This window comes from Leptonychotes weddellii, chromosome 1 (genome assembly GCF_054177405.1).
Source record: "Leptonychotes weddellii isolate Sample4059 chromosome 1, ASM5417740v2, whole genome shotgun sequence".
NCBI lineage: Eukaryota > Metazoa > Chordata > Mammalia > Carnivora > Phocidae > Leptonychotes > Leptonychotes weddellii.
Window position 1 is genome coordinate 5,041,172 of NC_138369.1, and position 18,763 is coordinate 5,059,934.

At 59.0% G+C, this 18,763-nt stretch overlaps 4 protein-coding genes across 10 annotated transcripts in view; 2 read left to right on the top strand and 2 right to left on the bottom strand.

The window, feature by feature from the left end:
- Window positions 1-1,322: 1,322 nt before the first annotated feature.
- On the bottom strand, window positions 1,323-9,446 carry STXBP2 (syntaxin binding protein 2). Of its 4 annotated transcripts, none has more exons than XM_006742288.3 (19): window positions 9,309-9,446; window positions 8,102-8,151; window positions 7,741-7,822; window positions 7,150-7,226; window positions 6,910-6,988; window positions 6,719-6,822; window positions 6,176-6,324; window positions 5,897-5,981; window positions 5,681-5,811; window positions 5,482-5,589; window positions 5,175-5,232; window positions 4,962-5,027; window positions 4,783-4,863; window positions 4,249-4,387; window positions 3,632-3,741; window positions 2,673-2,768; window positions 2,031-2,116; window positions 1,745-1,902; window positions 1,323-1,461 (listed from the first exon to the last, which is right to left on the bottom strand). In XM_006742288.3, the coding sequence occupies exons 1-19, from the start codon at window positions 9,343-9,345 to the stop codon at window positions 1,376-1,378; spliced, it is 1,782 nt and encodes a 593-aa protein (XP_006742351.2). In that variant the 5' UTR covers window positions 9,346-9,446; the 3' UTR covers window positions 1,323-1,375. The 4 variants fall into 4 exon arrangements, with proteins under 4 accessions (XP_006742351.2, XP_081667992.1, XP_081668005.1 ...); XM_081811866.1 differs by having other exon boundaries at window positions 7,125-7,226; XM_081811879.1 differs by lacking the exon at window positions 9,309-9,446 and adding an exon at window positions 8,436-8,609.
- A 3,449-nt stretch (window positions 9,447-12,895) lies between these two features.
- On the top strand, window positions 12,896-15,187 carry PCP2 (Purkinje cell protein 2). Of its 2 annotated transcripts, none has more exons than XM_081811889.1 (4): window positions 12,896-13,304; window positions 13,839-13,953; window positions 14,243-14,367; window positions 14,999-15,187. In XM_081811889.1, the coding sequence occupies exons 1-4, from the start codon at window positions 13,254-13,256 to the stop codon at window positions 15,116-15,118; spliced, it is 411 nt and encodes a 136-aa protein (XP_081668015.1). In that variant the 5' UTR covers window positions 12,896-13,253; the 3' UTR covers window positions 15,119-15,187. The 2 variants fall into 2 exon arrangements, with proteins under 2 accessions (XP_081668015.1, XP_030893770.1); XM_031037910.2 differs by lacking the exon at window positions 12,896-13,304 and adding an exon at window positions 13,701-13,764.
- PET100 (PET100 cytochrome c oxidase chaperone) lies at window positions 15,183-16,732 on the bottom strand. Of its 3 annotated transcripts, XM_031037916.2 has the most exons (5): window positions 16,645-16,716; window positions 16,277-16,358; window positions 15,843-15,929; window positions 15,643-15,675; window positions 15,183-15,309 (listed from the first exon to the last, which is right to left on the bottom strand). In XM_031037916.2, exons 2-5 carry the CDS (start codon window positions 16,298-16,300, stop codon window positions 15,226-15,228), a joined length of 228 nt encoding a protein of 75 aa, XP_030893776.1. In that variant the 5' UTR covers window positions 16,301-16,358; window positions 16,645-16,716; the 3' UTR covers window positions 15,183-15,225. The 3 variants fall into 3 exon arrangements, with proteins under 3 accessions (XP_030893776.1, XP_006742353.1, XP_081668034.1); XM_006742290.3 differs by lacking the exon at window positions 16,277-16,358 and having other exon boundaries at window positions 16,645-16,732; XM_081811908.1 differs by lacking the exon at window positions 16,277-16,358 and having other exon boundaries at window positions 15,643-15,747; window positions 16,645-16,732.
- A 184-nt stretch (window positions 16,733-16,916) lies between these two features.
- XAB2 (XPA binding protein 2) overlaps window positions 16,917-18,763 on the top strand; it is an 11,759-nt gene continuing 9,912 nt past the window's right edge. Inside the window, exon 1 of the mRNA XM_081812196.1 lies at window positions 16,917-17,031. Within this exon, the coding sequence (XP_081668322.1) occupies window positions 16,981-17,031 (51 nt within the window). The 5' untranslated portion in view covers window positions 16,917-16,980. The remainder of the gene's footprint in view (window positions 17,032-18,763) is intronic.

Sequence of the window (18,763 nt, forward strand, 5' to 3'; positions counted from 1 at the left end):
CGCTAGTCCCAGTTTACCCACCCAGAGTTTTCCATTGTGCCAGCAGGGACCAAATCCTCACCTAGGCCTTCCAGGCGCTTTGTGGCTCTCAGGTCTTATTGCCCCTCAATATCCTTTTTGCTCCATCTCACTCTCTTGCCTTTGCCTCCCCTGTGCCTTCCCCGCCCTTCCCTGACTCTTTTCATTCTCAACTCAGACTTCCCCTCCTCCAGGAAGACTTCCTTGACTGCCTCCAGTCTGGCTAGATTAGGGTATCCTCTGGGCTCCCACAGGCCCGTCTGCTGCTGTCCGCCTGGCTCAGTATCTGTGCCCCACAGAGAGAGAATGGTCATATCTTATTCACGCTGTGAGATTCAGATCTCCTTTTAACTGGGTGTTACGGGCTGAATTGTACTCCCCCCCCCCAAAAAAAAAATTCACGTGGAAGTCCCAACCCCCAGTGCCTCAGAATGTGACTGTGTTTGGAGAGAGTCTTTTTACAAGATAATTAAGTTAAAACGAGGTCATTAGGGTGGGCCTTAATCCAACATGGCTGGTGTCCTTCTAGAAGGGGGGATTAGGACACAGGCATGCAGAGGGACAGCCACGTAAGGACATGGAAGACCACATCTCGGCCTCCACTTGCCGGTGAGAGGCCTCAGGAGAACCAACCCTGCGGACACCTTGAGCTTGGACTTCCGGTCCCCAGGGCTGTGGGAGAACACATCTCTGTTGTTTAAATCACCCAGGCTGGGGTACTTTGTTAGGGCAGGCCCAGCACACTCATATACCCTCTGCCATATCCTGCCGTTATGAGCCCCTGTGAACACCCTGGGGGTGGGGCCGAGGATGGGCCGGGAGACTTTGAACGCTCGGGGGTGGGTGGGAACTGGGCATGGTGTGCTGTGTGTCTGTCTTTACACAAAGGCAGACTCTGATCCCCGCGTATGGCTCCAGGGCCCATCAAGACAGTTCCTGGAGTGGGGATGGGGCAGGATACCGGGTCCGTTCTGCTTGCTAATACTAACAGGCCCATCACAGCGGCCAAGATGACTCTAGGGCCCGCGGAGGGCCCTCACGCCATCAGCTTTCTGGCATGACATCTATCTCCTCTGCAAAGCGGCCCCATGGTTAGGATGCATGGAGAACCCAGGAAGCCAGCCAAGGCCTTCCAGCTAGTCGGTGTCGGAGCCAATGTTCAAACCAAGCCCAACTGTTAACCTTCACCTCAGCTTAAGATGCCCTCTGGCAGGACAAGAGTGGGTCCTGAGGGACAGGTCAGGGAGGAGGGCCCATGGGAGGCTGGCCCAGGTCAGCTCCGTCAGAAAGAAGGCGAGCTGGGCGCTGGTAGGCAGAGAGAAGGGAGTTTATTTCTCTGGGAAGGGAGGGGGGCAGGTCAGGGTAAGGCAATGTCCTCCAGCTTCTGGTCCAGCGTCTTGAGGTCATCCAGGAAGCGGGTCGGGGTGAGGATGTGCGAGGAACCTGGGCAGCAGGGGAGGGTTGGGGAGGTGGGGCCGCTGCCTCGGGACCTCCAGCAAAGGTCCTTGGGAAAGCAGGCCCTGACTCTCAGGACTCAGGAGTCTAGACTCCTTAGAAACATAGGGGTCCAGCCCCCAGGTGACCCCTTCCCTGGGAACCCAAGCCCCAGCCCCTGCACAGGCTCCAGGTTTGGGGGATCCAACAGGGAGTCCCCTGTCAGCCTGACCCTCTAAAGCACCTACGAGTCCAGCCCCAGCACCCAGGGACCCCAGTCCTGGCTTCTCACCAATGAGCACCTCCCACTTGCCATCGGTGACCCTGGTCACCTCATAGGCGGCCCTCATCTCTGACATTGCCACGCCGCCCAGGACGTAGACGATGAGCCGGGGCCCTGCCCGCGTCTCCACACCGGCCTTGTTCTTGTGCCAGTGGCCAAAGCGGGCACTGTGCAGGGGGAGGCAGGCAGAGGTCAGTCTGGGCAGGAGTCCCCCCCGCCCCCCGCCCCGCCACCACCACACCCCTCACATCACATGGGCCTGGGTGTGGGCAGGGGGCGTCCCCAGGGCCCTCACCTGACAGCAGCCTGGGAGCTGGACGTGGGGTTGGGGGCGGACACAAAGGGCCACAGCTTTTGGTCCAGCCGGTCCTCCACGGCATCCTGGGAGCCGGAGAAGGAGGCTTAGGAGAGCAGCCCCAGGTGACGGGGCATTCAGGGTCCTTGGGGGGGGGGGGGCGGGCAAGGTTGCTGGGCCCCCAAGCGGGCAGAGGCGCCAGGTGCCAGAGGAAAAGCAGGCAGGAAGCCAGGAGGCCGGGCCCCTGGCCTGGTCCTTTAAGCTGTCGCTGCTCTGGGCTCCCGGGATGGGCAGGGGCTGGTGGTGGGGAGGGTGAAGGGGGAACAAGGGGATTTCTTGGGAGGCGGGCAGCAGGGGAAGAGAACAGAGGAGGACTAAGGAAGGGGCCAGTGGTTGGACAGGAAATGAGGCTCCCCCTCGAGGGGCCCCCCTGCTGTCCCAATTCCTTGGGTGTCGGCTTGGGACACCCCGCTGGCAGAATGGGTCAGATGCCAGGGGGATGCCCATAATGAGGGATTTTCCCTTAAGCCCCGAGGCTTAGCACCGTGACATGAAGAGGGCTGAGCCACCGCCTAGATCAGGGCGGGACTTGGTGTGGGGTGTGGGGGTATGCAGGGGGAGCTCAGGCCCCACCAGCGGTACCTCCATGACGTCCTTGATGACGGGGGTCCAGCGGGACAGCTGATAGGTGGGCTCCAAGCGCTCCCTCCGCTCTGGCCGGCTTGAGGTCCCACAGCCCTACAGGCGGCGGGGGGGGGGGGGAATGGGGGAGAAGGAGGCGGGTCACAGGTGGGGCTGGGGGCTCATCTGGCTTGGGGGAAGGGTTGCAGAAAAAGATGGAGAAATGGAACAGAGGAGCAGAGAGAGAGGGAAGGAGAAAGAAGGAGGGAGGGCCGGGGAGAGGGAGAAAGAGGGAAAGAGAGAGGGAGAGGGACAGGGCACGAGAAGGAGAGAGAGATACAGACCCAGTGAGACCAAGACCTGTGGCAAAGACAAAGACGAGGACGACAGACAGGTGGGGACAGAGGCGGAAGGGCACGGAGAAACAGTGGAATCAGGAGGTGGGAGACAGGGCGACAGACGGGGGGCCGGGAGAGCGATTAGGGACAGGTGAGGGGACAGGAGAGCCACCCCAGTAGTGGAGGCAGGGTCAGGGGAGGGGGGACACACAGGGCCAGAGAGAGACAGGAGCAGCTAAGCAGACAGCTGAGCACAGGAAGCTGCTGTGCGGGTGTGTTTGCGGGGGGGTTGTTTTGGGGAGGGTCCTCTGAGTCCTCCAGGATCCCACGGTCCACTGTGTGCCGGCGACCCTGCTGTCCGCCCCCGGGACTCTGGTCACACACCCCCACTGCACCATCACCAGGACCACAGCTCTGGCTGCACCTTACTCCCTGCTTATCATGTGACCCATGACTGGGGACAGCTGTGGTGCCTGCTGGTCCCCAGACCTGATCCTGCACAGACCTCCCTGTCCTCCAAGCCCATGCCTTGAATGCCCCAGCCCCCCAGGCCCCAGGCTCTGACCCTCCCAGGCACCCCCCCCAAGCCCACATTTGCCTTCCGCCCAGTCTCTGACCGTACAGCTTGCCAGGCCAGCATACCCCAGGATTGGTGACCGTGCCCCCCAGCTGCTCCAGGTTCCGGATGAGGCTGCTGTGTGCCTGCACGTTGGCATGCTGGATCAGCTTGGCCAGATTCTCCTCACTCACGCCTGGAGGAAGAGGATGGGTGGTGGGCTTCTGAGGATGGGATTCTCATGAGGGGGGCTGGCTCAGAGAGGGTGGGGGGATGGAAGGTGGCCATGGGGTTCCTGGGTGAAGGGGGTTGGGGGTGGCGAGAGGAGGTCCCTAGACTGTGATGGGGGGGGTCCTCTGGACCAAGGGAGCCACTGGGGCAGGTGCAAGGAAGATGCTAGAATTCTGGATGGGGATCCCAGAGGGGAGAGATGGGGGTCTGGAATTAGTTGAGGGGGCCAAGTTTGGAGGAGTCATAGATTTGGGGGTCCTTATGTCAACGGAGCCCTCACGTCAATGAGAGATCCCCCAGATCAATGGAGGGGGTTCCCAGGTTCGAGGCGGGTATATCTGGGGGGTCTGGTGTGCCTGTTGAGTGGGGGCATCCCAAGGTCAGGAAAACTGTGGGGCTGAGAGATTCCCTGGATCACTGCAGACCCCCGTGAATGGGGGTATCCGGAGGCCTTCCCATGCCCCCAACCCACCGTTCCGTAGAAGGATGTAGAGCAACAGGACCCGGATCTTGTCATAGGCTGGGACCGTTGTATCCAGCAGCACGGGCACGATCAGCTTCATGGCATCCTTGATCTTCTCACCCTCTGCGTCTGAGCCCATGGCCAAGTCCTGCGGGGCAGGGGTTGGGGGGTTCCAGAGCTAGGCCACCCCCAGGGTCCTTGGCAGGACTTTGGGGACCTGCTTCTTCCTACTATCAGGTCTCTGAAGGTTTCATCCCTGGCCATCAACAGGCTCCGCCCCTCTCAAGGCCCCACCTCTCCACAGGCCCCACCCCTTATCCGGGTCCTACCTCTCTAGGGACCTGCCCTGCCCACCCCATAGACCAAACCCCTGTCCCAGGACCCCCTCTCCCCAGGGTCCACCCCTCTCAGTCCCCGCGGGCTCTCCAAAGGCCCCGCCCCTCTCACAGGCCACACCTCTACAAGGCGCCTCCCCTGCAGACCGAGCCCCCTCTACAGGCCCATCTCTCTGAGGCCCCACCCCTGTCCCAGGCCCTCCCCCACCTGCTCCACACCGCACAGCTTCTCCACCGAACCCTTGAAGTGCTTCATGCAGTCGTCGGCTAAATGCAGGTGCGTGGAATACTGCGGGGTGGGAGGTGGAGTTGGGGGTAACAGAAACTGAGTCCAAGCCAAGAGCCTGGCGGCAGTGGGGGGGGGGCAGGTTCCCCACCCATGCTCACCTTGTTCAGCTCCTTCTGGTACTGCGGCATCTTTTTCAGGATGTGGGACAGGTCTTTGATGTTGGCCTGGGGACAGGGAGGCTGTGAGGCCCAGCCCTGCCCACCCCGGATCCCACTCCAGGCTCTGCCACTGGACTGGGGCCCTGCCCCCGCTCTATCCGGGCAGGGGTCTCTCCTCCCCAGTTGCCCATCCTGACGCCGGCCTGCCCCTACCTTGTCGGTGGTCAGCCTCTTGCTCTCACAGAACGTCTTCAGAAGCTCCGTGACCCTCCTGGCGGTGAAGAGTGGGGGGGGGGGGACTGGCGCCAACACTGTAGTTTGACGGCGGGGGGGGGGGGGGCAGGGGACACACGTGTCCCTGTACCAGGCCATGGGCAAGCCCACACCAAGGAATCCGGCTGAGGGGCGTGGCTTGTATTGGCGCGCTCACCCAGAGCCAAAGACCGCATACACGGCCCACAGTGGAGGGGGGAGACGGGACTGGGGATGCAGGTGGGGCCACCTGCGGAGGGGCACGCACTTGGACACGTCTGCGATGTGCATGTGCCGTAGCTCCACCCACAGGTCATCGTCCTCATCCAGCAACACCGCCTTCTCACGGGCCTCGCTCAGCCCGGTGGTCTCGTACCTGCGGGAGACGGAGGGTCAGGGCAACCGGCCGAGGACCAGGGACCCAGGAGCTGATGAGGGGGTGGGTAGTGTTCCTGGGCTCCGCCTACTTGTACGTGTCCTGTTCGATGTTCAGCAGGTCATAGGCCATGGCCTGGAAGGTGAGCTCATGCAGCAGCGGGGACACAGGGTCCGCCCCCCGGTCCATGATGAGTAGCTGTGAGCGGGTTTTTTCCGGGCCCTGGGGGGTTGGCAGGGATGAGGATACTGACCCCGGCCTTCCTTGGTCGTGGCTTCATCCCCACCTCCCCGGCAGGCCCCCTTACCTCACCCAGACTGGGATTATCTGCCTTGAAGGCATTCAGCTTGGCCAGGACCACGTGGGCCAGCTGCGCCGTGACCTCTGGGCCCCTGCGGGTGGGGTGGGCAGACATGGGGGATCAGGCGTGGGGCGGGGGAGGTCCAGGCACACGCGGGAGGTCAGGATGGGGTTAGGGATGGGAGTCGGGCCTGGGCGAGGACCAGGACTGGGGTCAAAAGTGAGGTTCAAGGCTGCAGGCAGGCTGGGGTCAGGGTGGGGGGTGGCATCGGGGTGGGGTCCCCACTTGCGGTAGCGGATGGCCGGGTACTCCTGCAGTGTGGCGCACAGTGTGGCGATCTGCTGGGCCAGTGCCTCGATCTGCCGGGCCCGCTCCCCCACCCGGAAGGGGCAGTAGAGGTTGTAGGTGCTGTGGGGGGCATCCAGGGAGAACACCTGGGAGGGCATAAGTGCCGAGGCCACCGCTCTGGGTGTACCCCTGGCCCGCGTGCGGCCTCCAGCACCTGCCGCTCCCCGGGGCGTCCCCTGGGCTCTGGAGCCTGCTTCGCCATCCAGGAGGCAGGTCCTGGGCCGCTCCCAACTGATGCCTGCAGGAGGTGGAGAAACACCCCGGCCCCCTCCCCCTCGGGCAGGACACCTCAGAGACACCTCTCTACGCTGCCCCCTGCAGTTGCCCAGGGGGACAGAAGTTCAGGTGCCCCCTCTGTGTTGGCTGCTTTCCTTTCTGACCCAATGTCCCCTTTACTGGGTTCAGTGTCTGTTTCTGAGGGAACCTAGGACGTTTGGTCACGGACCCCCACCCCCCACCCTGGACTAGCCTGGGCTGTACCTGGGCCTCGTAGGGGAGGAAGGCCAGGTGGATCTCTTTCAGCGTCTTCACCACCTTGGCTAGACGGGAGCGGCTCAGCTCACTGAACAGGGGCTCGGGGCAGGCTGGGGTGGGCAAGAGGGGGCATCAGGCCAGAGTAGCCCCACGTTCCGACCCCCCCTCCCCCAATGCCCCCAGCTCGCTTCACTCACTGTCGGTGAAGAAGACGTGTGCTGCTTTGTAGGTGAAGGTCGGAGTCCCCCGGAAGTCTGCTATCAGGGCCTGCACTGACTGGGGGAGGCAGACCATTGTCCAAACCAAGCCTGGCCCTGCCCCTCCAGAGCCCTGCCCCAGCCTCCCAGCCACTGCCTGGGCCCCCTCCCCTGACCTGACACATACAGACGTGCACAGAGGCATGTGTACATACACACACACACAATTCACACAGGCACCTTCTCCGTGGGGCTGAGCAAATAAATGGCCTCCAAACTGGGGATGGGTTCTCGCCGTTTGTTGATGTCTTCAACGACTAGGAGGAATGGAGAAAGGGCCATATGTAGGTGGCATTGGGGCCAGGGCTCACGGAGAGTCTCAGACTCAGAGAGTTGGACACTTGGGCAAGAGGGTTGGATGCTAGGACAGGGCGAGCTGTACGCCCTCAGGCGCCTAAGGGGAGGTACCCGCCCATAGGGCACACAGCTAAGAGTTACATGGGCAGGGTTCTACACATTCAAGGTCACAGCCATGCCTCCTAGGGGCCCCCCATAGAAAGTCACACATTCTGGGGGGTCTCACACTGAGTTCACTCTGAGGGTCCTACATGGTGTTCCACACACAGGAGTTACATAGTTGGGGAGGCTAACCCCTTAGGAGTCGCAGCTGGGGAGTCCTGCATCGGAGGTGTGCCCGTCACAGGCTCCCCCACTCAGGAGGAAGAAGAGCTGTATATACAGGGAGTTGAGTATTCAGGAGTTCTGGACAATTTTAGGGGACCCCATATTCAGGTCCCATCTGGGCAGCATGGGGTGGGGGTGTCCACTCACTAGTAATTCCCTCAGCCAGGATGTCTGACATCTTGCAGCAGGAGGACAAGATGCGCATGCTCGGATGGTCCATGATGAGTACCTGTCCGGATGGATGGAGACAGATGTACTGATGGACAGATGAGTGGGCAGGAGAGGCTACAGCTACCCCTGAGGTGGGGCTGGGGTGGCAGGCAGAACTGACAGCTTCAAGAGCTGGCTGGATGGGAGGACCCAGGACCCCCACCCGACCCCACCCTGACCCAGACCCACCCACCCAACCCCACCGCATGGACCAGCAGCCTCCTCAGGGAGTTCTTATGGGTCCCACATTCAGGGCACCCCACATGGGTCTGGACAAGGTATTCTGCCAACTCCATACCTTCCACTCCCCATCCTTTTTGACACTCCGAATGACTCCGCTCAGAATTTCTGCAGGGAAGGTAGAGTGGGCTCAGGATATTGGATTCTGTGGCCCCAACATGCCCCCAAGACTTCTGGGCCTCCATCTTCACTCCTGTTTACTTCTCTCATCAGTCTTGTGAGGTCACTCACCCCCAATTTACAGACAGGGAAACAGGTTCAGAGAAGACAAGTGACTAGCCTAAGCACCCTGAGCCCTAAATGGCTAAGTGCCTGGGGCTTAAGTAGCCACTCATTAAATATGCTTTAGATGAACGAATAACTGAAAAGCTAGAGCTCACATACACGTCTACCTCCCTCCAGAGCCTGGCTCTCAGCCTCGCCATCTGCAACCTCGAGTTCTCCTGGTGGGGACGTTGAAGCCAGACCCCACCACTCGACCTCCATCAGTTTCCTTGCAGGACCCTTGACTCCCTGCTCTGAGGCGGGCCTGGCCTCTCCCCATTTTGGGTTGGGGTGGTAGGGGTTTGAGCCATAGTCTGCCCTGCCTTGCGGAGGGAGGAGGCAGAAGGGACAGGGTGGCCCCGCCCTCCCAGAGTGTCATGTCCACTCTTATCAGAACCTCCAGGGCGGAAGGAGGAGGAAGGAGGTGCTGAGACCGGAACTACCCGAGATGGGGGAGGGGGCGACCTCCACCCCTCTCCCAAGGGCCCCGACCCACGCGGCCTAGACGCCCGAGTCCTCACGCTGCGTGAGGTTCGTGGGGACCCGGCAAGAAGGAAGGTGTCCCCCACCCCTGGGCCTGGACACTGGCCTGACCACATCCCCCGAACTCTCACACCACCTGGGATAGTTGACCAGCGCACCCAGCCCGGGCCCCAGTCCAAGAGTCCAGCCCCCACCCCCGACTCTGCCAGGCTCGGAGATCCGGCAGTCTGGGCGTCCAGCTGTGCCCTCTCTCCGCCGGCACCCTAGGGGGTCCAGGAGGGCAAGCCCTGGCGCCTGCCTACGCCACCCCTAGCCCGATCCCCTTGGGTCCCCGGAATCCAGTCTCCCAACTTTGTTTCGCTCCGGCACGGGAGAGCCGGGACGTCCAGCAGGACCATGTCCCCGCCCGCCCCCTCGAGGATCAGGTGCTCGACGCCCAGCCCAGCCGCCAAATCCCCGCCGCCGGGGTCCAGGGTTCGTGCACCCCTGGCCCCCGCCCCCCTAGGAGACGCACTCACTTTCCCCCACCACCGCCTTCAGCCCCAAGGGCGCCATCTTCCCCTAGGGGCGCCGCCACCGCTTCCGGGTCTGTCCCAAGGTGGGGGCGTGGCCCCGCGCGTCAGCCACCTGGACCCCGCCCCGCGGAGCTGGCCCCTCCCCGCAGCGGTCCTCGGAGAGGAAGATCTGTCCCTCGCAGAATGGGGGGGCGGATGTGTCCACGCAGACGAGTGCGGAGTCGCTGGAGGGGCACCCCGACGACACACGCAGACGTGAGCTCAGACACACCTTCCCTGCTTGCGTGCAGCGAGCAAGTGGGATCGCGGGGAATCTAACGTTTTAATCTTCCCCAGACACAGCCACCACCCTGCCAGAAGTTTCTCCGTGGCTGACGGACGCTGTGTGCCCATCCGGGGCCGCGGGGGGCCATAAGCCCGTGACCCACTTACCTTCTGTTCCCCAGAGCGTAGCAGCAAGCTGGACAACATTTGATCAATTCACGAGGAAGCCCGGAGGGAGGGTTGAAGCTAAGCCAGCACCTACTGTGTGCCAAGGACCTGTGTCAGATTCTCACTCGATCCTCGGAGAACTTCTGACAGGGAGTGCGGTATAGACAACAAAACCGCGGCTCAGCAGGACTCTTGTCTAAGGCCACATGATGAATAGGCCTGCTGGGATCTGAACCAGGACTCTTCCCCAGGAGGACCGCTTGTCATAGCCTTGCCCTCACCGGGTGCACACACGCCCTCACAGACTGATGATCACATTCGTCTGCTGATGAACTCGTGGGCTTAGGGGCATGCTCAACCCCTTACACACCTACACACGCACTCAGTTCACACTTGACTTGAAATTCCATGGCCTGCTCCTGCCGTGTGCCAGCAAACGGCTGCCCCCTTGTCACAGAGGGCACAGTCCAGCAGCACCCATCCAAAAGAGGCCCCGTATTTCAGGTGTGATGCTCGTGTGTGAATGCAGAGTCCAGAACTAGTTCCTTCATTTGGTTAAGTTTATTAAGAATTGGTCTGGATGGGAGCGCCTGGGTGGCTCAGTGGGTAAGCCTCTATCTGCCTTCCGCTCAGGTCATGATCCCAGCGTCCTGGGATCAAGCCCCACATCAGGTTCCCTGCTCAGCGAGGAGCCTGCTTCTCCCTCTCCAGCTCCCCCTGCTTGTGTTCCCTCTCTCGCTGTCTCTGTCAGATAAATAAATAAAATCTCAAAAAAAAAAAAAAAAAAAAAAAGAATTGGTCCGGATGGGGCGCCTGGGTGGCTCAGTAAGTTAAGTGTCTGCCTTTGGCTCAGGTTATAATGCTGGAGTCCTGGGATGGAGCCCCACATCAGGCTCTCTGCTTAGCAGGGAGTCTGCTTCTCCCTCTGCCCTTCCCCCTGCTCATGCTCTTTCTCAAATAAATAAATAAAATCTTAAAAAAGAAAAAAAAAAGGAGTTCGTCTGGTGCTTGGCCCTTTGCCACTTACATGGGACAGGCAACAGTGAATAAAACTAGATGTGCCATGTGGCACTTAAGGTTAAATGGAAGGGGGAGAGAAAATGGTCAATTCCGTTCTAACGGAAATAAACAGTGATGTGAGAGCACGTGCCACATGTGGGGGGGGTGGTTTATTGTGTGTGGTACCAGAGGGGGGACCCTGACAGGGTGACGTTTAGATTTAACCTGACGGACATCAAGCAGCAGCTATGCAGTGATCCAGGCAGAGAGAAGCGGGGATGTAGCTGGAGGAGCGGAGGAAGGCAGGTGAGCTTGGAGGGGCTGCAGAGGCCAGACCTCTGTGGGACAAGGTAGGACTGACCCAGTCCAATTTGCCTGGGATCGAGAGGTTCCCAGGACACAGGACTTCCAGTGCTAAAACTGAGAAAGTCCTGGGCAAACCAGGATGGCTGGCTACTCTAGGTAGGACTTGGGGGTTTTCTTCCATGTTTTCCTCCCTCTCTGCATTCCTTTCTTGTTTTTTCTTTCTTTCATAGCTTTATTGAGATATAATTCACATACCACACAGTTCACTTGCTGAGAATGTACAATTCAATGCATTTTAGCATGTCCAGAGTTGTGCACCCATCCCCGATTTTAGAACATTCCATTACTCCATGGTGTTTGAGTTTTCTCCTCAGGGCAATGGGGGCCAAGGGAGAGTTCTGAGCAGGGGAGGGAGGGGATCCCTGCAGCTCCTGGAGGGGAAGGATGGATTGCAGGGGCACAGGGAGGAGTTGGAAGGCCGTGAGACCCCTCTAGCTTCTCAATCTGTCCCCTGGGGGTGAAGGTCCAGAGGGCCTACCACCCCCAACTATACTCTGTGAGGGTGACCAGGGTCTTCTGCTGTTAATGGCTGAATGGTATCCTGCCCACCCTCCCCCAAGTCAGGTTGAAGGCCTAAGCTCTGGTACCTGAGACTGTGACCTTATTTGGAAATAGAGTCGTTGCAGATGCAGTTAGTTAAGAGGTCAGCCTGCAGTAGCATGAGGCTCTAACGCAACGACTGGGTTCCATGTCTTGTGACGGTCATGTGAAGACAGGGACACAGAGGAATGTCGCATGATGACAGAGGCAGAGGTTGAAATACTGCAGCGACCAGCCAAGGGGCACTGAGGGCTGCCTACAACCACGAGGAGCCAGGGAGAGGGAAGGAAGGACCCTCCCCTGCGGGTCTCAGGAGCATGGCACTGCCAACGTCCCAACTTCTGGCTCCGGCCTCCAGAACTGTGTGACAAATCATCTGTTGCCCTAAGCCACCCAGCTTGTGACTTTGTTAAGGCAGCTCCAGGAAACTAGTGCATCCGTGGAAGAGCAGGGCGTCCGGTTGGCATCGAGGACTCGGGGTTGTGGACAGGGTGTGGGTGGGGGCCCTGGATGGGGAACAGTTGCCTGGGGGAAGAGGACTGAGCTTTCAGCTTTGTGCTCAGGCAGGTGTGGTGCTCGTGCGGCCCATTTACTCTGAGAAGAGGTTTTAACTGGTTTCTAGAAAGGCATCTTGGGTAGGGGATGGGGTTCCAGCAGGACCCTCCCAGTGGCACCCAGGGCACTAGAAGAAGGCCATAGCTGCTTGGGGCTCCTTGCCTCCCATCCCCAGGCACTGAGATCTCAGGAGAAAGCTCAACCTGGCCATCGGTGGCAGGACAGGAAATCCCAGACCCTCTTGGTGCACCTGGGTGGCTCAGTCGGCTAAGCGTCTGCCCTCTACTCAGGTCATGATCCCAGGGTCCTGGGATGGAGCTCCATGTCGGGCTCCCTGCTCAGTGGAGAATCTGCTTCTCCATCTCCCTCTGCCCCACTTCCCCCCCCCACACACACACACTCCTGCTCTCTCTCACTCTCTCTCAAATACATAAAACCTTAAAAAATAAAAAAGGAAATCCCAGACCTTCTTGTCTTAGGGCCTGTGGTGGGCAACCAGACCCAGGGACAGTGGGGGGGGGGGGCAGGAGACAGAGATGGAGCTAGTCGGCCTGGTGGTGCCTCAGTCGTCCTCAGGTCCAGCTTCTTCCCCTACCACCTGCGGATGGCAACTGCCCTTCCGGCAGGGTGAGACCATCCACACTGCTTCCCACTGGTGGGCTACAGATCTCACCTGAGCTGCCCTGGTGGCCTGACCTCTCCCAGTGGGGCCACCCAGCCCCCTCGCCCCACTGTGGGGACACTGGTCTGGCCTGCTGCTGAGCCCCACCTGAGAGTTCTTGGGGCCCAGTGAGTCCTGCTGGGCAAGGTCTAAACCCAGGTCACCCTGTCTCCTACCCCCACAGCAGCACTGCATCCTGCTGCAAAAACAATTATCTGGATCATCTTTATGGGGCTTAAGCTTGGGTGGGAGCAGATGGGGTATGAGCTGGGGATTTGGGGCTGGGTATCCACTCCCCCCCAATTCCCAGTCTTTTAAAAAGCCTTCTCTGGCACGGGGCCGGGACAGAGGCCAGCAGAGAAGTGGACAGGACCCAGGGGAGGGGAGCGGGGACAATGATGGACCAGGAAGAGAAGGTGGACGAGAGCTCGGCCCCCTGCGTCAAGGTAAGCAGATCCCACCCCACACATCCTCCCAACTCAAGGGCCTGTGAATGACAAGACTAATTAGTTTGTAGGGCACCTAATTAGCAAGCAAGTCTCCTGGGACCCCCGACCCAGTTGCCGCCCAAAGAAGTGCTGGTGGGCATGAGGGTCCAAGTGCCTAACCCAGCCCCAGGGCAGAGGTCAGGGCTCTCGGTGCTAACCCCTGTGAGGTGGGGGATACCGGGATTTGGGGGCAGCCCCTGGTATGTTTCCCTGGCTCATGTCCCAGCCCCCAGGCCACCCTGCAGTCAGGCCCCAATTTAGGATGTCAGGATGCTGGCAACGGCAGCTTCTCCCCTGAGGCAGCACCACGTGGGGTGGCCCTGCTGGCCGGGCCCCTGGGGCAGGGGCCGGGATGGGGAAGGAGGCTCAGGTCTCATTCTGAGCAGCTCGGCAAAGCAGCGCATTGGCGGGGACCATGGTGAGAGCCGAGGAGGGGAGGGGAGGGGTTCCCCAGCTGAGAGGCCAGCTGGACTGAGTGTGTCTGTTCCCCAGGCTGGCTCTCCAGACCAGGAGGGCTTCTTCAACCTGCTGAGCCAGGTGCAGGGCGACCGGATGGAGGAGCAGCGGTGCTCGCTGCAGACAGGGCCGGATCCGACCTCCGAGAGCCGTGAGAGCGGGCACGGGTGGTGGTGGGGGGGGACTGGTGTGATGTTTGGGGGCATGAATGGGGCAGGGCGTAGGGATCCAGGGAGAGAGGCCATCTGGGGGGCCTGTGGGCAAGAACCTGAGAAAGTAAGCCACAAATGGGAACACTGGGTAAGGGATGGGGGGGACAGACGAACACGCTTCCGAGAGAACATGACTGGAGGAGGAGGAGTGGGTTGGGGGCTCCAGGTGGGCTGTGTCCCCTGGAGTCAGCACGTATGTTCATCCCTACATGCTTCTGCTTAACGCAGAGAGTGGCACTGCACCCGAGATGGACAGTCTCATGGACATGCTGGCCAGTACCCAGGCCCGCCGTATGGATGACCAGCGTGTGACAGTCAGCACCCTGCCTGGCTTCCAGCCCATAGGCCCCAAGGTAGGTGACGTGCCGCTGGGGCTGAGCAGAGACCAGCTAGGCTGACTGCTCTGACCCTGCCTCCCACCCCCAGCCAGGAGTAAATGGGGCCTCACCCTCACATCTAGCCACGATTTGCCCCCTAGGGATAAGTGCCTGATAAGAGTGCCATCCTGGGTCCCTGCCAGTCACAGGAACCTGGCCAATCCAATCCCCAACTTCGGGTGGGAGGACAAAGGCCCAGACAGGGCCGAGAGGGGCCCAAGGTCAGGCTGGGGGCATGTTAATGTCAGAGCCGTGGCTGGAACTCAGGGCCCTGCCGCCCTGTCTCAGGGTTTCACGGAAGACAGAATGAGCAGACCCCCCCTTCCTAGGAAGACACCTCCAAGGAAGAGGGCACATGAGTTTATACACAGGACACAGACCTCCATACACTAGTGTCTATGACACACATATGCATGCACAGCCTGGGTTCTGATCAAGACCCCAAATACCACCTTAAAGGTTGAGTAACTAAGGTACATAGAAATTGGTGGATGGTAGGGACAGACGGCAGGAGGGGGCACACAGGCACCCTCCCCCGATGTCTGGGTCACCTCCGGCTGGCACTGTCCTTGGTCCCTCCCTCTGGCTGACCCCTCTTCATCCACAGGACGGAGTGCAGAAACGAGCCGGGACGCTCAGCCCCCAACCCCTCCTCACCCCTCAAGACCCGAGTGCCCTCAGCTTCCGTCGGAACAGCAGCCCCCAACCCCAGACACAAGCCCCCTGAGGGCCTGAGCCATCCTGGGCCCTGCATGGCCCCTGAAAACAGACAATAAAACACTTCCACAAGAAACAAGGAACTGTGTGTTATTTCATTGGTGGAGGGGCTAGGCTTCAGGAGCTCTGCTGGGCAGCACGAAGGAGCTTCTCCTCCCGCTGCTTCCGTAGCCTCTCTTTGAATTCTTCTAGCTCCCGGTGCTGGGGGTTGGAGAAGGGGGGTGGAACGGGAAGGGAGGAGGACACACACCTCAGGGGCCTAGACTCCCTTCCCCCCCACCCTGCCCCTTACTCCCCCAGGCCACAGCTTCACAGTGTTCAGCATCTACACTGGAAGCCCTGTGCCAATTACAGCGACGGTTCAAGGGGGATCGCTTCATCTTTCAGGAAGAGGGCAAGAAAGAAACTATATGCTCCTCTGTTCTCAGTTCTCTTTCCTCATGACTGAGAGCAAAATTTTCATTCAAACCCATCATGGCCACAGGGACCCAGGCACCTCCGTCCCTTTAGGGGGAAGAAGAGTATGTGACTTACCTGGTCCTCCTTCTCAGGTGGCCACAGCTCCCTCTGTGGGGACAAAGTAACAGCTGGTAGCATGAGCCAGGAGCCTCCAGAGCCCCCCACCCAGGGCAGGGTTGGCTGGTGGGAAGCAGACATTGGTCCCCAGCAGGTTGGTGCTCCATTCTCTCCCCCACGCCCTGGAATGAACCCATGAATACTCTCCCTGTGCCCACCTTGCGCTGTATGACATAGTCCTCAAACCATTCGGCCTGATTGGCAATCCAAAACATAGCCACAGGGAAGGTGAGGTAGAGCGTCATCTAGAAGGGCAGGGGGTAAATGAGCGGAGCCCCAGATTAAACCCCTTCCACAACACGCATGGTTGCTCAGAGCCTGGAGGACCATCCTCCCGCAGAGCTTAGGCGTGCCTCCTCAGGGTCCGCAAGAACCGCAGAACTCCCACCAAGGATACAGAAGCCTGACACCTTAAAGCCTAGACCCCTAAGAGTAATAATTTAAGAGACCTCAAAGCCTCCTCCAAGTTTGGGGAAACTCCCTCTCGAAGACACACACACACATACACGCGCGCGCGCGCAAAGACCCCTGACTCAGAGTACAAAACCTCGTCCTAAAATCAAAGGCATCTTCGTGAGACCTCATTACCTACCCGTTCGTCAGATCCCTGGAGCATCTTCAAACCCAGGAGGCCTCATTATTTGGAATCTATTGCTCTAATCACAGGGGTCTCCCTATTAGAAACCCACAACCACCCGGAGACCATGAGCTTCCTCAGGGTTTGGAGCCTTCCTTGTCGGAGCCCCTTTTTCGGATCACTCCTCTCAGACGCCCTTCCGCACACCAGCCCTCCCCTACCCCAGCGCCCCCTCCGCCGGGCTTCCAACCCTAAAGATCCCTCTCAAAACTCAGAAGCTTTCTCCCCACACCGCCCTCTCTCCTGGAATCCCCTCCCTTTCAGAGCCGCCTCCTCAGTGCCGGGAGGAGTCCAACCGTCCACCCGCTGCAAAGCTCACTGACCCGAAACACCTCCAGCTTCACCCCCATCTCGCTTCTCCTTGGCTACAAAGCCGCTTCCGCCCAGAGTCAACCCTTCAGCAAAACAGCAGCTCATTGGGCGTTCGCAGGCTCCACCACTGAAGCTGATTGGTAGAGGAGGTTCAAGATGACGTCATCTTCGGGAGCCTCTTCTCTGCTTCCGGTCGCTGGCGCCTTCTAAGCGAAAGTCAACAAACGCTGTCCGCGGGGTTGGAAAGGGTTCAACCAATAGGAAATAGGCCTGGCCCCGGGGGGCGGGCCTTCAGCGGGAGGCGTCATTATAACACGACTCCCTCCCGTACCTGGAGAGCCAGGAAGATGGTGGTGATGGCGCGTGTTTCTCGGCCGCAGCGGCCGGACCTCGTTTTCGTGAGTTCGCGGCGGGGCCGGGGGGCGGCCCGTGTGGGAGCACAGGGCTTGGATGCTTCAGGGGTTTCAGGCCTGGCCGCCTGGGGTCAAAAACTCTGTCCATCCGAGGGCAGGCCGTGTGGACCCGGCTGGCCAGGAGCAAAGTTCTGGTGCCTGAGTCCAGGTGGTCTGAGTGAAGAGTTGCTGTCGAGGTTAAGGGCCAGGCGACCCGGGCCTCCGGTGGAAATGGGAGCGCGCGGGAGAGGGGTGGATCGCATAGCTAAATCTTGTAGAGATCTGGCGTCTGAAGTAGAGGCTAGTGACCCAAAGCCAGGGCTCTGGTTTCTGTGGTAAAGTCTTGGTGTTCTGAGTAACGGCCTAGGTCTGGCCCGGAGCCTTGTAGTTTCTGAAATAAAGGATTGGTGTCTGGATTAGGAGAACTCTGGAGTCAGATGTGGAGCTGGTCAGGCTATGGCCAGTGGGATCCTGAAGAGTCCAAGACTTGGTATCTTGGTATCTGGAGCGCAGGCATGTCTTTTGATTGTGCTTCGCAGATATTGCAGGAGTTTTTTTCTTTTTGTTTTCTTTTTTTCTTTCTCTCTCTCTTTTTTTTTTTTAAACAAATTGAAGGCTTGTAGCAACCCTGCATCAAGCAAGTGTGTTGGTACCATATTCCAACAGCATTTGCTCACTTCATGTCTCTGTGTCACCGTTTGGTAATTCTCACAGTATTTCAAACTTTTCCATTACTTTTGGGGCACCAGGAGCCACACCCAAATAAAAGGGGAAGTTAATAAATGCATGTGTTTCGACTGCGTCGTGGGCTATTGCCCACCTCTGTCCTTGGGCCTCCCTACTCCCTGAGACATAACAATATTGAAATTAGACCAATTAATAACCTCTAAGTGTTCAAGTGAGGGGAATAGTCACATATCTCTTGCTTTAAATCAAAAGCTAGAAATAATTAAGCTTAATGAGGAAGGCATGTTGGAAGCTGAGATAGGCTGAAAGCTAGGCCTTTTGCACCAAACAGCCAAGTGGTGAATGCAGAAGAAAAGTACTTGAAGAAAATTAGAAGTGCTACTCCAGTGAACACATGATAAAAAAATGTGATTAAAAAAAAGTGGAACAGCCTTATTGCTGTTCTAGAGAAAATTTTAGTGGTCTGGGTAGAAGATGAAACCAGACACAACATCCCCTTAAGCCAAAGTCTAATTCAGAGCAAGGCCTAACTCTTTGGTTCTCCAAAGGCTAAGGGAGGTGAGGAAGCTGCAGGAGATGAGTTTGAAGCTAACAGAGGTTGGTTCGTGAGGTTTAAGGAAAGAAGCCATCTCCATAACAAAAGTGCAAAGTGAAGCAGTAAGTGCCAATGTAGGATCTGTAGCAAGTTAATCAGAAGATCTAGGGGCGCCTGGGGTGTCTCAGTCGGTTAAGTGTCTGCCTTCAGCTCAAGTCATGATCCCAAGGTCCAGGGATCAAGCCCTGTGTTGAGCTCCCTACTCAGCAGGGAGTCTGCTTCTCCCTCTCCCTCCCCCCTCTTGTGTGCTCTCCCTTTCACTCTCTCAAATAAATAAATACAATCTTAAAAAAAAGAAAATCTAGTTAAGGGGCACCTGGGTGGCTCAGTTGGTTAAGCGTCTGCCTTCGGCTCAGGTCATGATCCCGGGGTCCTGGGATCGAGCCCCGTGTCCAGCTCCCTGCTCAGTGGAGAGCCTGCTTCTCCCTCTCTCTCTGCTGCTCCCCCTGCTTGTGT